Below are 16881 nucleotides of genomic sequence, written 5' to 3'. Positions count from 1 at the left end.
AAGATATCACCCTGAAACTTAACAAAGCCTCCGGATTTAGTAATCAACAGTGAGGTTATAACACATTGGAGAAAGTGAACACGTACAATGAGGGTTTCTTTCTTACTTTTCATTCTACAAATCAACTGATTATTTGTATTGCCATTAAGTCTCAAAATACAGCTCTTTGCTGTATACCCCCCGGAGAGAACTCGCTAGGTCTGACCCAACTTCTCCTTCTAGCAACAGGAAGCCTCATCTGTCCTGCCAGGAGGCATCAGATTGTGCCTATGGTACACCTTATAGGTAAAGGAGCTCACAAAGGGGTCCTGCTAGGTCGCATGCCTCTAACACCCATCCTATATATACAAAGAGAGACCAGACGTTTTTTTTGCCCCTCCCACTGTGTTCTGTGCCAGCCAGGCAACCATCCAAATAAATGCTCTGCACGTACATGCAAATACTATATATTCAACAGCTGACTGTACTAATATGATTTATAATATACATTACATACATACTGTATATTGTACATTTCCACACCTCCCTGCCAAATTCAGTCCTCACGTACACCCAGGAAATCCCTTTGGCCTAGTGCTTCTAGCAAGAGGAATTTCTGCTAGCAGAAATGAGAGCTATCCTCTTTTGACAGCCATACTAACTGAACATTCAGGGGAAACCAGGATCTCTCAGAAAGGGTGACTAATTTCAAAAGTGCACTTGGGAGGAAAAAGAAAAATAAAAAAATAAAAATCAGTGTCTCTATTTGCCACGGCTGCAAAGCATGACGGTAACAACTAGTCCCTTGCCTCAAAAGAGACAAGAGACACTTCTTTGGAGGTCTTTCAAAAGAGACCTTGCCCTTTGGGACAGGTCAGTGATTAAGTATCAAATGCCTTGACATCTCCCAGAAGGGCCCCCATGTATGAAGAAAAATTGACTATTTCTTGGCCCTGCAGAAAGCATACCTGTTTACAAGACCCACTCTGCCCTGCAGTTTCCAAAAGGGCTGCCTCTTCATTTAAATTACAAGTTGGGCTTTGTCAGAATGTTTCAGAGACAGCAAAAGCTCTAGTGACTTATTCTTCCAGCCTCCTTTACGATGCTCTCCACTACTTCCCCTCCTTGTTCCAATCTTCCAGCTGGGAGGTAGCCCCAGCCCCCCTTTTTAATATAGGTTTTAATTATTTAGAAGAAGGGTTGTAAATCTGGTGCCATGGTACTAAAAGCCACACCAGAGCTCCTGAAAGACTGCCAACCATTTTTGTTGGTGCCAAAAATATGTAAGAAGTAGTCAGTTTCATCACCACCCGACATTATCCCAACTTTCTGGCATCAAGTGTGAAAATAATTTAAACCATTGGAAAGGACTTATGTTTCACATTTGGTTTGGAATTGTGAAACCTATAGAGGGAAAGAGCCATGCGTCTTCACCCTGGAATAGGTTAAGAAGCAATCTCAAGTTTAATCTGACAAGCCAAGTAGAGTTTCAAGCAGGAAGGATTTGCAGGATTGGGCCTGTAAAGTATTCCTAGGGAGTTGAAGTTTTCCCCAAACTTGCCAGTTGGGTTCTAAAGAGTGCTCAAACCTGTTGGCCCAGATGAGATCTTTTGGACCTGGTAACTTCGATACTCTGGTCATTATTTCGCTTTTTCCATAAGAAATGCATTCCTCATTTTGCCTCCCTCAAATCCTCCAACTACCAGATACTACACTGTGCTAATCTCAGCATGAGAGAGAGATCAGACATCAGCACTAGACAAATACTCTACGCTTTTCTTCTCTAGTCTGTGTGATGTTCGGCAACAGCAAAAAGTTGGATTTTGAAGATAAAGAAGTAAAACAGAAGACCACGTAACTGTTAGAGCTATTTTTCCCACATCTCTGGAAATCATTCTAATTAAATAAAATGCTTTGGATCTGCCAATTCACGTTTGCCTGGGGAGATGCATATCAAAAGCTGGGATACTCCCTCTCATCCCTCTTTCACTGTGAGAGCTCGTACGAACAGGACCTGCCACTGTGCCAGACCCCAGTATTGTTTAGCGTCCGGGAAAGCAGCTGCTGCCCACCCCCACCATCCCAGAGCACCTGAGACACAGGAGTCATCAGGAGCCAAAAAATTCAGAGGGGCATAGAAGTTCATCATCATCTGCATTATTAATCTATCCTGGATTTTACAGCTGGTATGACGAGACCATATAGCTGACAGAATCATGTAACGCAGCTAACAGGAAAGGCTGGAATGATTTCAGCCTCAAAAGGCAGGCAACCAAACTGACAAGTTCATTAAAATAAACAATAATCCACACTTCCCACTACAGCCCCACTCACCACTGTGCTTAACAGTGGCTACATCTTTCATATTAAGGATATTTCAAATCCTTAATTTAGAAGTCAGCTCAACCTTGCTCACTAGCAAAAAAGTCCCTGTTCTCTAAACCACCAAAATATTCTCCCATGCTCTTATCCGGAGTTTTACACATACGTTGGTCACACAAGCAATCTGCTCGTTCTTTAATCTACTCTTGTACTACCAGTAGCTCACTCTTCTACACATTATCTTCCTTGCTACTGGAGTTTTTCCTCCAGCTAAATGACAGCAAGGAAAGGAGGAAGGTCCTCACACCCGATCACTGGAATTACAATGGTAATAATGGGACTGCTAGTGCTGGCACTCAAATAGCATTTGTAATCGCATCATCCTGCTTCGCTGGCTTCACCATTCTGTCTCTGTCCTCTGGTAGTACTGGAGGAGCTACAATGGCTCGAGGGCTAAGTTGGGACAGGAATCCAAATCTTCAGTGTTCTCTGCACATGGTTATGGACCTTCCCACATGTTAATACTCTCCAACAGTTACACTGTTTTTCCAGCCCTTTTTATTTTCACAACATCTTTGAACAAGATATGCGAAATGCTGAATCTTTAACAGATTTTTCTTTTTCTCCTAAGTGTTCATTAGTTACATACATATGAACAAGCTGAAAAGAGAACAGTTTTAAACATCTGACGGATTCCATCCCCTTCTCAATTTCTCCACTGTTGCACTGTAAATCTTAGTTTAACCATTTCCTCAAAGTTAAAAGGAAGTTAATATTTAAAGGGAAGAACAAAAAATAACACAAATACAGTTTAATAAACTTCACGTGGCTTTTAGTCCTGTCCTTATTAACCATGCTTCGCCTCTAAGTTAGCTGTTATTTACAAGTGCAATTCAAGCAAATTTAAAACAAGAGTCTTAGGTCTTGCTCCAGTGTCATTTCAGGTTTACACTCAGGTCCGAGAGCAGATCACATGCAGAATATCTGGCTGCACCTCTGTCCCAGCCTGTCCCAGCCTGCCCCAGCCTCCAAGACTGCTAAACAAGGAGACCACAACATGCTCTCCCTTTCATCCACTGTGGAAGGGGAAAGAAAATCCCAGCACAAAGAAACCCAGCATGGTAATTTTAAGAGGTTTAACTTTCCAGCTCATGGACCAGCTGTGGATGAATGCCAGACAGCTCCTCTCCCAGACAAGAGAATTCAGCAGAGCTGAAGGTTTCCTCAGGGGATATCGTATCATCTTATAATCCTACCATGACTGCACTGCCCTGCATCCCATATCAGCGGAGGCTCTTGCAGTCACCTGGAGGGCAGCACCGCCCTGTTGCACACAGAAAACACTCACTACCACTGGACAGGGATTGAGCTTGCCGAGCCTCAGATGTCTGCTCTAAACCAGGCATCGTCTCCCTCTACACTCAATGAAGAAAGTAAAATACCCTCCCCAGTGACAATTCACCAATCTAAAGCACCTAAGAAACAGAACAAACCACCAGGGCCAGTGCTCTTTACAAGTGCCATCTTCATCGCTCACTCTCCTCTTGATAACCAGAGCCAGGCTTAAAACCAACAGACCATGCCTCTTCTGTTCTTCCTCTTTTTCCCCAAGGACAGAGCGGATCTACCGTTTCACTAGGAGTCCTTTGAGTTATTGCTCGTTCCCTGGAGGCTGCAGTCCAACCTACTCAGTTTTCTTTGCCCTGACTGACCTTCCATATTGGATCCAAAACCACACTGAGACATCCTACGTAGGCACTTACGCCCACCTGGATATCAGTGGGAGTTCAGAGACTCTAGAAGCAGCTATGCATCCAAACAGTTTGTATCTGGTCCCACAACATCATTGGTGACCAGCAATGTGGGCAATAGCAGGGGCAGAATTTCCCAGTTACTGCAGCTAGCTGAGAAATGCATTTCTGGCATTTAACCTTGTTTAGTACCCAAATGCAGAGTCATGACTTTATAATAATCAGCATTTTCTCTTACCACTTCCATCAGACTTACAGCATCTCTACCCAGCCTTCCTGAAAAAAGCAAACACCTGGCTGACACAAAATACAGATGGATGCCCTATCATCTCTCTTTGCCTGTACTTGCCAAAGCTTGTCTACATCTACACCCTCAGAAAGTTTGTGGATGGTAACAAGTGAAGAGGATGCACCAGAATGAAGAGCCAACGTTCAGAAATATTTCAACAAGCTGGAAGATTTGTGCACCAGGAGCTGCATGAGGTTTAACAAACGTAAACGTACATGAAGCTTGGAAGAAAAGAAGCCCTTTTCTCCTCTCTGTAGATTGAATGAGACTATGCTACAAAATGTTTAAGGCTTCCCAACTTCCAGCATGTACTTCTTACAGTGTAGCTTCAATTACTCTATTCCATCCTGTAATGAGAACCTCACTGTTCTCATTTCATGAGCCCTTGTAATGTGCATCACTCACTTCCACCGATGCAGTCTGCACAAGGAAGTCTCAGTGAATTCAAAGGAGATGAAGACATGGTGTGAAAAAGTTAAATGAACGAGCCTGAGCAGGAGGGAGACACAACCTCTTCTCTTATCTCACTTGAGAAGCACAATCCATTTTAACTAGAGACAGGTCAAAAGGCAGTCCTGAACCCAAAGTCAGAGATTCCAGATTTCAAAATGAAAAAGAGAAGTTAATTAAACATCTGCCTCTAAATGTATCCCAGTGATTTTCACCTTTCAGATAAGGTTCCTGAACAGACAAGAGTTTTCAAGCTCATTTCTAAGTCAAAATCTAATGCTCATTTTAACATGAGCCCATGAGCCTCTTAAAGCTGTAACTGTTTCAAAAATTTAGGTACAAGAAATACAAGAAGTCTACACCAATTTTAAGGTACTGACGTTGCAGTCCAACAGAGTGGATAGCAGTCCAGCACTTCAGCATGTGAAAGTGACCCTAGTACGAAAAAAAAAAAAAAAGTAAATTAATACATCAAACGAAGTCTTCGGGAATCCCACATTACAACTGTGGAAGAAGTCTCCCCAAAAGGCACAGAAGCCTGCCTACCTCTCTTATCTTGGGTCCAGAGGACTGATAAGACCTGCTAGGACTCAGAGAAAGCATGTTGCAATCACAGCACAAATACAGGGTGCTGAAAAGGCCTCCTCTACTGTGCTCTCCAGGCTTCAGTCAAAAAAGCTCTACAGAAGGTAACACTGCTCTGCCAAACTTTGACAGAGAGGGTAAGGGCAGCACACAGAGGGCAACAGTCAAAACGCCGCTGTGAAATTGCACCTGAAAGCAATAGATGAGTAGTTCTGAGATGTCTCGAGCAAAATAGAATTTCCTTGCTGGAGGGAGACCTAACAATATGTCATCTAGGAACTGATCTCAGACTTAGAAGCAGAGACCTTGGTCTACTACACAAGTCAACTCAAGGTAACACAGCCGGAACTTTCCAAAAGAGAGGCAATTTCCTGTACTGCCTACTGTCTTCTAGTGTTGGTCAGTCGATTTGCAGAACTTTGCTCCTACCTGTGTCTCCCCAGCACCAGGAAAGGACAGTTAAGTCCTGCAGCGTGGTCAGAATCGAAGTATTCACACAACTGCGTGCCCCAGACGGAATACAGTCCTGCCAAGTTGAAGGCAGTAGGGCTTTTCAGGAACATGGTACCTCTTGTCTACACTGCAAATCCCAGGCTCTCAAAAGGAAAATGAGGGTTGGAGTATCCTCACATGCGGAACTTTAACTGTGCAGATGAGACCTTAGGTACACCGGTCCTAAACGTGCTACAGCCTCACGTAGCTACAAGGGTACGGCCACCCTTCTCAATGCAATTGCAAGCTGAAGCAGGAAACTACAACAGACCACATGCTGGTTAACAGCAGCATCTGCAAACAGAGTTTAAAAAACAAAACACAACCTCTAGGTGCCACACTGTGAATCTGATATCATTACCAGGAAGCAATTGCTCGGTCTGGTTGTAGCTCAGTTTTCATGCCACTGTGTCAGGATTTTGTTTTTATTAGAACTCCACTTGCCCTGATCATTTTATATCACTTTTTGTGTGATTTATGGCATAGTTGAGGAATACGATTACAACAAAGTCTGAGCCAGCTGGAGATCAGGATACAGTATTATTACCTACTCTACTTCTCAGCAACCATCTTTTTCAAACGAGATGTCCTGATCATCCAGTTTGAGTCCAACGAGCACTCCCACACTGGAGTTTTCAGGAAATCTCCCACTGCAGCGCTAGCACTGTTCAGAAGACAAATGCCAGGATAAATAGGCTGCAAGGTTTCCAGTACCAAGGTCTTTCTTCTAGCCCAGCATGCAGGCCTTGTCCGTATCCCCCACCTGTGAAGCTGTGCTGCTGATGAGGGCAAAGCCTTGTTCTTTCTGCTAAAAACAGGGATTAAGGAAGCAATGGGAAAATTCAAAACCCACTGTAGTGATGGTCTTGATATTTTAAATTGCCAGACTAGGAGGCAAAAAATTTGGGCTCTAGAGTCACCTGATCTCAGTTCCACTCATGGCAGATTCAAGACTTCCTAGATAATTTGAGGCAAACTCTTAATTCCTCTGATCCCAGAAAACATCTTACCACTAAATTGCATAGATTTCACTACAGGTATGCTGATTTAGTGTGGTCACTGCAAAAGGCTGCGTAAACACTGAAAGCAGGCTAAGATCTGACATGTTTCATGTTTAAGAATAGACTAAGAAGACAAAAAGGTCCATTTAGCTAGAATAAGAAGGTCTATCTACACGGTGACGTGGATCAATTTAATCAAACAATTGCAAAAGTTAATGAGGTTCATCCTAAGTTAATGAGGTTCATCCTAAGTTTAGGTTCATCCCAAAGACGCTTCAGTTTTCTGTTCTCTAGTTTTTAGTTCACAAGGGTGTTATAAACCTTAACTCACTCGTATGTATCATGCACCTGCTTTTAGCCCTTTTCCCATTCCTGGCGATTATCTGAATGAAGAGTAAGTGAACAGATTTCCCTAACAGGAAAGGAGTATTCCAACATGCAGAAACACATCTCCCTCAACACATCTGCCCACACCACCCTCAGGACCAGATCCACAGGCAAAGGTGAGCAGAGCTTTACCAATGCTGCCACTTACACATGCAGCAGTATTGGCCTTGGTCCCCAAGAGGTGCCACAAATGAGCAGCTTTGCCACTTTTTGATCCCAAGTTCATCTACCTGAGTTATGTCAATTTAGTTGTTGCTTAGAATTCATATGATACAAACGGATATTGCAATATTGCAGCTTATATTTGCAGAGTAATGAACAAAGACTAACTAGTCTTGTTTCTTTTCCAACTTTTCTACTGGGAATATCGCCAATCTTTTCCACTCCCCCTCCTCCATTCCCTGATCTCAGGCAGTTAATACTGTGCCTACAACTACATTCCTCTTTTTAAAAAGGTTCCTTCTCTGCCTGTTTGTGCTTTTCAGCTCTGCTGGAGTAGGTAGCTTTGGAAGCCCAGCACTTCATGAGCGGGATTAACAAAACGTGCCTAGTGACAAAAGCGTAGAGCTGTTAGTGATTTAAAGCTTGAACTGGAGATATCAGTTTTAAACTCTGAGAAGGCCCTTGGTGATATAAAGCTCAATTTACAGGGCCACTCAAATACTCAGCATCTCAGAGCCACTATTTATTTTTTTTCCCCCCAAACCTGAGGCACAGCGCCCTCAAATGGCTCAGGAATGAAGGCCTGAGCCCCAAGCGCAGAGCACATGAAGTGCTTCTCACTGCAAAGTTTAAAACAAAATCTCCATCAATAGGCCTGTACCGAGAAGTTAAGCACACATCCCAGGAATACGTATGCTTAATGCCCCAGTGACTTTCTGAAGTACTTTCAAGTTATCAACAATAATTACAAACTAGACATCACCTTAAACATCTAAGTCTTCACCACTGAGAAACAGAAAGGCTCTCCCATGCAAGATCACCCCTTCTTAGCAGGACGCTCAGATGAGAACACAGGCCCTGCAGAGCCACCAGAAAACGTGACAACCTCAGGGAGAGAAACCCTGATTCATGAGGTGGGAAAATGAGCGGGATGGCTGTGCCGGAGTACCAGCTGTCCCTACAACACAGCTCCCACAAAACACCCACACACACCAACACCGACCGCACGAGCTGGGTGGAAAGGGCTGGCTGAAGAGCCGAGGAGCTGTAGGATTGAGACAGGCGGGCGGGCAACCAAATCCCCCCACAGCGGGACCCAGCCACCAGCCAGATGGCAGGGGTACAGTGACAAGACGAGGGCCCGTCAGCCAGGATGCTCCGCTACAGCGCCCTCAGGCCCTGCTGCCCGCCCACCCACAGTGGCCTGTGGCTGAGGTACGGCTGAAGCCGGGGCAGCTCCCACACGGCGGAGAGCCGGGGCGGACAGAAAACCCACAGTGTGTCGGCGGCGAATGCTAGCCAGGGCCCGGGGAGGCGAGGGGCCGGGCGGGAGGCGCACCGCGCTGAGGCGAGGCGCGGGCACGGGCCCCATGGCCACTCAGTCGGGGCAGCTGGGGACATCTCCCAGCGCAAGGAGCCGGGACTGACAGGAAAGTTTTCCCGGGGGACACCAGAGACGCTCGCAAGCGCCCGGGGAGGCGAAGGGACGGGACGGGCAGCGGGCGGGAGGGGCACCGCGCCGAGGTGAGGTGAGGAGCGGGCGGGAAGGGCACCGCGCCGAGGTGAGGTGAGGAGCGGGCGGGGGCCCCACGGCCGCTTCCCGCCTCCCCCAAGCTGGGAGCGGGTCGGGCAGCTCCGGGGCTGACAGAAGCCCGGCGGGGGCGGCGGAGGGTCCGGCCGCAGCCCCGGGGGAAGGTCGGTGGGGGCGGCCCGCGCTGAGGGGAGGCGGGTCGGGGTGGCAGTACCAGCCCGGCGCAGGTGCTGAGAGAGGCGAAGGAGTCGCTGCGGTTCAGCACGTGTCCCGTGTAGAAGCAGAGCCGCTCCGCCGGGGGCCGCTGGGAGCCGGGCGCCCGCCGCCCCTCCCCGCGCCGCTGCTCCACCACGAAGCCCCGGGCGAGGAAGCGCAGGTCGCGGCGGAGGTGCAGGTAGAGCTCGGCGCCGGCGGCGGGCAGGCGCAGCAGCAGGGCCTCCGCCGTCGCCCTCTGCCGCGGCAGCGCCCGCCGGCGCCGGGGGCCGCCGCGATCCCCTCGCACGGCGGGCGGCAGCAGGTGGATCTTCTCCAGCGCCACTCGCTCCGGGATCACCACTTCCAGCTCCGCTCCGCCAGCTGCAGGCGAGAAGGAGAGAGGCTCAGGCGCTCGCACCCCCGCGGCCCGACGGGGCGGCCGGGGGCTTCGTGCCCCGCCGGCGCACCCCCCCGTACCCCTCCGGTGCCCCCGTCCACCCCCGCGCCGGGACGCCCCGTCCTGCCGGGGCAGGACAGCCCTGCGCTCGGATTTCAGCGCTGAGATTCATGCACTGGAAATTGTGAACAGGCTGCAGAGACAATGGAGCCAGCGGAAGAAAGGGATTTATTTCTCTCTCTATATACACACACACACACACACACACACATATATATATATATTAGAGGCAAAAATGTGCAGGGAAGAGAGGAATAAAGCAAATGCTAAAACTACTTGTATCATTAAAATATATATAGAGAGAGTTCAGACACAAGCATCGCATTTCACCAACCCCAATAAAAATCTGCAGGGAGAAGGGGAAAAGCAGAGCAAGCCGAAGCCGCAGCCAAGGACAGTCAGCAGCTTTCCACATGAAACGTTACAGCAGCAGCGGCGAGAGGACAGGAAAAGAAAATACAAAAGCCTGGAGCAATTCATCCTGCAGACTGGGACCGCGGCCACGCAGGGGATCCGGTGCGTGCCCTGCGGTCCGGGCCGGCGCCCACCGCCCGCCCCGCCGGGGACCGACCGGGATCCGACCCTTGTCAGCGCTGCCGGGGAAGGGGGACGCCGGGGGAAGGGGAGCGCTACCTGTGCCGGCGTCCAGTCCCCAAAGCAGCAGGCAGGGAAAGACGAGAGGCAGGAGGCAGCCGTCAAACATTTTATGGCAGCGGCGGGGCCCAGCGCGGAGCGGCGGCGGCGGCAGCGCGGCCCGGACTGAGCCCTCCCCGCCCTCGGAAAAAGTAATCGGCGCCGCCGACAGCCCCGGCGTGGTGGGCGCCCGGCCACGCCCCTCCCCACCGCCCCGCGCGCCCATTGGCGCCGGCTCCCGCCGGGCCCCGCCCACGACCTCTCCCATTGGCTGAAGGCGCCGGGCGGAGGGCTGGGCTGGGCTGGGCGGGGAGGGGGGTGCACGTGGGTTGGGGCGGCCGGCAGGGGGCGCCCTCTCCTGCCCCCCTCCCCGCCCGCGCCCCCGGGCAGGGCCCCGCCGGGGCAGGGCCCCCCCTGTCCGGGGTGGGAATGGGCGGGCGCGGGGGCAGACCCGGCACTGGGTGGGTGCCCACGGAGCCCAGCGAGAGGCATGGTGGGGCTGGCAAAAAGCAGCTGGCAGGTGGGCTCCTCCGGCGTGTCTCCTGCATATCCCTGTCTCCTGCATGTCCCCGTCTTCCCCACTCAAAAGGGTTTAGACGCTGACACAGAAGCTTGCTTGAAAAACTCACCCATCCCTTCATGTCCTTCCACTGCCGTCTGAAGTACTGACCCCAGGACTCAGAAGAGCAGGAAAAAACCAAGGTTAGCAATATACAAACGCACAAAGATTTAAGGCAGTGACACTCCCGGAAGCACTCATCACATGTCTGAAAAGAAGAAACAAGTGCACAAAGCTCAGCAGATCTAAAAATTGATTTTTACAGTGGTGGACAAGAATGGGACGCTAATTTAACGCAGGGAGGACCAGTTGTTCAAGCTACCTAAGAGGGCAGTTTGGGAGAGGAAGACAAGGAGGAAGCTACCTGCCAACTCCCTTTCCCTTGCCACTCTGTGTGGGGAAGACACATCCTCACCCAGGCGCAACCATTTTCCTGAGATCCTGCAGCCATAAGAGCTTCTTCCTACCTGATGGTCTGGGCACGTCCTGTGTGTCCTCAGCTGCCCAGGGGTCAGGAGAAGTCGGCTTGGTCCAGGGGCTGTTGAAAGCAGTAGGGTGATTTCCAAGAGTGGAAAGATTTCCGCTGCATTCGGTGGGCTTTGGATCGGATCCTGTGCTCCTGGCGTGACTGAGTTGTGGAAAGCAGTAAAGGCCCGATATGTTGGCGGCTTTAAACTGCTGTGGCCCAGCAGAGCAGCATCCCGGAGTCTAAACTTCTGCAAAAATCTACAAGTTTGTTACTGAAATTGTAGAAGAATTCAAAGGAAGACCCATAAAAGAGTGTGAATGACTCTGGCAGATCTCCGTGCAGCACTTACACAAGAATTGTCCAGAGTTGTACTGACAGCGGTAATGGCTCTGAGTCGCAAGCGAGGGGAATTAGATTTGGATGCTCATCCCTGCAAGTGAAGGCAACAGGAGTAGTGCTAAGAAAAGGGGCATTTGAATCTAGGAAAAGGACTGGTAAGAGAGATGAGTGGGTTAACACCATTTTCTCTCTTTCAGGCATTGGACCGGCAACAAGAACCATGTTTTCTTTGCGATCTCCTCCCGTGACAAGTAGAGAGGCTGTTTGAGAGCCAGAATCCTAGAACTGCCTCCAGCCCTTCACCCTGCCGGCTGTGCTCTTCCAGGGCACCGAGGGCCACCCTGCGGCACGTGGCGGGCTGGCGTAGCACCTCAGAAAGACCTATCTTGCACGGGGCCTCTGCAGCACCATATGGGCATGAGCGCACGCAGATGTCCTACCTCCCGCTGCGGTCTTGGGGAAGCTCCTCGTCTCTCCAGTGCGGTGGCACTTGGAGGACCTTACCAGCAGTCAGCAGCAAGAGCGAAACTGAGGACCTGCAACCAGCTCCCAGGAGACAAAATCTGAGTGAAGCCAAGACCCATGGCTCAAATTCACTTTTTTAACATGAGATCAGGTGAGATTTAACAGCTCTGTGTTTTCCTGCCTCTTTCAAGGCTCAGTCTGGTCTCTAACAAGGAGTAAGTTACTAAAGCAAAAGGACTGGCCCAGAACCCATTCAAGTGAGACAAAAACTCAGTTTGGGACTGCCTTGGTCTATGTCAGTAGTGTAGCATAACACGGCTAAAACAAAACCTCAGAGCCTGAATAACTCTCCTGACCTGTTGCGAACCAACAATTTCAGTGCCTCCCTCCAAGGCTGGGGCCCCGGCTGGCACAGCAGCTCTGGGCAGCAGCTCCCCCACGGCTCTTCCACCCGTGGCAATCCTCCACTCCTGAGAACCAAGAGGCAATTTGATTTGTGAGCTGCCAAATCTGGCCTGAGCCCTGAACAGTCATGTTTAAACCCAGACCACCAGCCGTCTTCATTTGCTGAGGGACCAAACCTGGTGCCTCATCTCTTCCCTCAAAACAGTTTGATGAAGGGCCTTAGATTTGCTTAACTTTTTAGTAGACCCTTTCTCCCACCTTCCAAAGGCCTGTGCCAAAATAATAATAACGATACAGTGAAAGAATAAATTTAATAGTGTGGGGGAAGAGGGGCACTAATAAAGAGAAGTCTGTAACTTACTGCACGGAAGGGCTCGCTCGGTGGCTGGGCTGGCCAGCACAGACTGCATCGGGGTAGGGCTGGTCCCTGCTGAGCATCGGGGAGTCGCACAGTGTCTGGGCAGGGGCCCAGGAGGCTGCAACACCCCACAACAGGGGCAACATCACAGGCAGGCCTTGGTGTTGGCAGGGGCTGGAGCCAGGAGCAAGGGACAAGCCCCCGCAGAGGTACCCACACAACAAAGGAGGAAACTGTCTTAGGAGCAGCAGTGTTTTTATTGAATCCAAATCCCAAAGCTCCAGTGAGACACGGGCTCTCTTTATTAATTTAACACCATGAGCTTTTCAGAAATGCCTCAAAATTGTTACTGATAAGGATAACACGTGTGGCACGAGCAGGCTGTGGTCCTGTCGTGGTGATTGCATTTCTCCCCTGCCCCCAGCCCGGGGGGTGGTGGGGGTTTCTTCTCCTTTCACCATCACAGAGAGGGGGTTTGGCCCCGTGGTTTCTAGGAAACAAGCCCTCTCCCCCTCTGAAACTCGTGTTTTATTTTTTTGCAATTTTAAAAGTACGTTGAGGAAGCCAAGTTTCATGGCCATTATTGCACAGTTAATAACCCTTTGGAGACTGCAGACATGTGTTATATACATCTTCCCCAGCAGTCATTTGGCTCGCCGCCTGGAAAATGCCAGCATGCGAGGGGTTAACTTAGCCATTACTCAGCCTTCTCCCTTCTCTCCAACCACCCCTTCTCCAAACCCTTCCCGTCCTGGTCCTGAGCGGGCAGTCCCAGCCTCACAGGTGATGCTTTCCTGCCTGGGACACTCCGATGCCTTCCCCTCTCCCCCTGCAGCTCCTCGCCTGGCTGGGTCTCTGGGCAGCGGGGATTTCCTCCTCTGCTGCACCTGCTCTGGCGCTGCAGAGTTTGGCCAGGATGGTCGGGCACGACTGGGTGGGTGCTGCTGTTACCCGTGCAAATGCTCCCCCAAAGAAGCCAGAGACAGCTTAATGACAGGTAGGGACCAAGAAGAGCTCTTTTGTCATTTAAAACAATCAACCAAATATGAAGAAGTAGTTCTGTAGGTGCCAGAAGTGGGTTTCCTACAGATCGTTTTTTCACAGTGAGCTAGAGGTTTGATTAAAGCTGCTTCCCTGGACAGAGGGTGTTTAAGGCTGTGCTTCTTCATGTTGGACTCACTTCCTATGGTTGGACTCGATGATCTTAAAGGTCTTTTCCAACCTAGATGATTCTATGTGGAGTCTCCAGGATCTAGTACCATTGAGGCAGCTCTCAGCAAAGACACTTATGAGGTTTTTCCTTCCAGCAGCCTGAATTCTCCCGAGCCCTCAAGAGAAAAACTCTCTCTGGGACATCTTGTCAAGTCTGGCTGAAAATGGACAGCCTGTTCTTGAGCTCCTGGCAGTGCAGAGCAGAAGGAAAAGCGACTGTGATACTGGAGGTGTCCAGGCACAGAGCGGAGCCACCAGCACCTATTGTCCTCATAGGAGCACGCAGCCGGCTTCAGTTCAGGTAAGTCCATGGCAGGAGACCTATTCCTTTCTTTCTCCTAGCAGGGAGCTTTATTCATGGGCTGACAAGGGTTCCCTTTTGTCACAGGGAGTGTGCTTTGGTTGAGATGCGTCTTGTCTCACAAACAGCGAGTGCATTGCACGAGGTTTTCCCTGGAGATCTTTTCTCTAAACACTTCCCCTCTGCCTGTCTCCAGGGGCCTCACAGTTTCACCCAGCTGCAATGGGGAAAAACATCCTATTTCCATGGAATACAGAGAAAAGAGAAGAAAAATATTCCTGTGGGATAGGGGTCGAGGAATGGGCTCCTGAAATACCAGGTCACTTCATGCCTGCCCCGGTGAGAGTGGAGATCTCACTACATCGCCGCACTGGTGCCACTACTGTCTGCACAAAACCTCCTGGGGCATCTTGCTGCCTTGGCACAAATGTTTGGAGGGATCGGGGTGCAACACTGTCAGGAGCAGAAAATGACATCGCATACATGCCACTGTGGGTGAGAAAAGCCAGGAATATAAAAGAATGTGCTCCCAATTCTCCCAACACAGCTGCAGGGTGCCAGGAGAATCCACTCCTCCAGTGCCGGCAGTGCTTCACGTAGAGAGATCAGAAAGCTAAGTGTACCACCACCTCCATCCAGACCACACTGGGATTTTTAAACAGAGACGAGGCTAGTCCGGGGTCTGTTTGGTATCTGAGAGCTGCGCATAGATAGCCATCACCCAGGCAATAATAATCAGCCACACGTCACTCCCCAGGCATGCAGGAACAAATGGACAAAGGAAAGAGCTGTCCTTTTTTGCGGCTGACCCTAAAGTTCAGCAAGGCTTTTTATGAAGTCCAGCGTTGCCACCTCTTATGATGTTATCAGGAACCTGGGAATAGCTGGCACTTTCTTTTGTTCTGTTTTATGGTTTGTTTGGGTTTTTCCTCTACAGGCCTTGGCTCCTGCAATCACGAGACTGATTTCTCATTTAACTCCATCACTCTGTGTTTGACCCCATGACAGGCTGGGAAATGTGAGCTGCGAGAAGCCTAGAGGCTTATTGCCTAGGAGCAAATGAAGAGCTTCGCAATCCTAGGTTTGTTTAAAATAATCCTTTTTCAAAAAATGATGCTGTTGATCTCTTTTTTTGGTGTGAAGGCAGATTTTCTGAATGCTTGGCATTGACAACAGCAGAGCCCTTCCTGCAGGCACCACCTCCCTCTTTCCCTGGCATGGGCCTTTCGCTGGTCATATCCCACATCTGGCATTCCCCTTCTTCTCAAACATCTCCATTTGTATCCAACACTTGCCTTGGGTGAGGATCATCCCCCAAATCAAATATGTCATATAAGGCTCCTCCTTCTCTGCACATTCCTTGCAGCAGGGCACAAGAAGCCCAAGGAGGAGATTTGTAAGCCAAGAAGGTGGTGCATGACTTGGAAGAGAAACAGAGGTGATGCCGAAGGGATGCACAAGACAATACAGCCATCAGCGTGGATGTCTACAGGGGCCTGGACGTGGTGGCCCAGTGCAACTGCACAGACCTAAAGTGGCTTCTTTCCATCATGAAAGTACTAATAAGGGCAACTGCCGGCTTAAAACCCTCTTGATAATGTTTTCCTATTTCTTTAACACCTCTCCCTTGAGCACCCTCTCCCCCCTTCACAGCGTCTTGGCCAATTACACTTGCAAAGCAAACAGAAAACTCAATATCCCCACGAGCAGGGATTACCAGGGGTCAGGGGCCCTCGTCAAGCGCTGTGGCAGGGGCTCCGAGGTGGGTCACGGCACAGGAGTCGGCTCTCCTCCAGCCAGCAAGGCACTTTCCCGGCCCTGGAGAGCGAGGGGGCCCACAGTCGCCACAAGCAGACACTGCAGGGCTGGGGTGCCCCTCCGCACAGCCCTCCAGAGCTGCAGGGCCACGAGCGGGGGGAACGTGCCACGGTGGAGAGGGTTGTCCTCCAAGCACAAGCTCCACTAGATGGTGGCACAGAGCTGAGGAAGGACTGTGTCCTGCAGCCCCCCAGTCTGGGTCTGAGAAACAGCCCCAAGCCCGTGTGCTCAGGTAATTGTTGCTCTGGACTTTTGTAGTCTAAACCTTCTTCTTTTGTCTCATCTTCAAGCTGCTCCCAAGCTGCCCTCAAAGCTTCGTTAAACCACTTGAACTAACTTTTACACAAATTCATCAATCAAAATCCTCCACTTTTTAGCCATGAGCAGTGATAGGACCAACAACGCAACAGCATTCAGAGTTACTTTTCCCCACAGGACCAATATTTCACTCAAGTTTGTGCGAATTTTCCTGGTTGCTCCCATTTTGGATGCAGAGCTGTGCAGAAGCATTACTGTAACGCCACCGTCAGAAGCAGTGCAGAGTTCACAGCCCAAAACCTCTGGCTGCCTGGAGCTTTTAAAAATTTACAATACAGTTTTGCTAGCCTTCTCCCCAGACTTGGCTGCTCTGCACTTCTCCCCCTCGAGACCACTCAGTCTTGGTGATCCCTCCCCACCATTTGAGTCAGCAAATTCCCCAACGCTGTCCCAGGGGGACAAA

At 50.1% G+C, this 16881-nt stretch overlaps 1 protein-coding gene across 2 annotated transcripts in view; it reads right to left on the bottom strand.

The window, feature by feature from the left end:
- ADAMTS17 (ADAM metallopeptidase with thrombospondin type 1 motif 17) overlaps positions 1 to 10373 on the bottom strand; it is a 187474-nt gene extending 177101 nt beyond the window's left edge. For both annotated transcript variants that reach the window (XM_074601294.1, XM_074601293.1), the window contains exons 1-2: positions 10235 to 10373; positions 9164 to 9525 (exon numbers count right to left, since the gene is read on the bottom strand). In XM_074601294.1, coding sequence (XP_074457395.1) covers positions 9164 to 9525; positions 10235 to 10304 — 432 coding nt within the window. In that variant the 5' untranslated portion in view covers positions 10305 to 10373. The remainder of the gene's footprint in view (positions 1 to 9163; positions 9526 to 10234) is intronic.
- Between the last annotated feature and the right edge of the window lie 6508 nt (positions 10374 to 16881).

This window comes from Larus michahellis, chromosome 9, assembly GCF_964199755.1.
Source record: "Larus michahellis chromosome 9, bLarMic1.1, whole genome shotgun sequence".
Taxonomy (NCBI): Eukaryota; Metazoa; Chordata; class Aves; order Charadriiformes; family Laridae; genus Larus; species Larus michahellis.
This window is presented reverse-complemented; position numbering and strand designations above follow the sequence as displayed.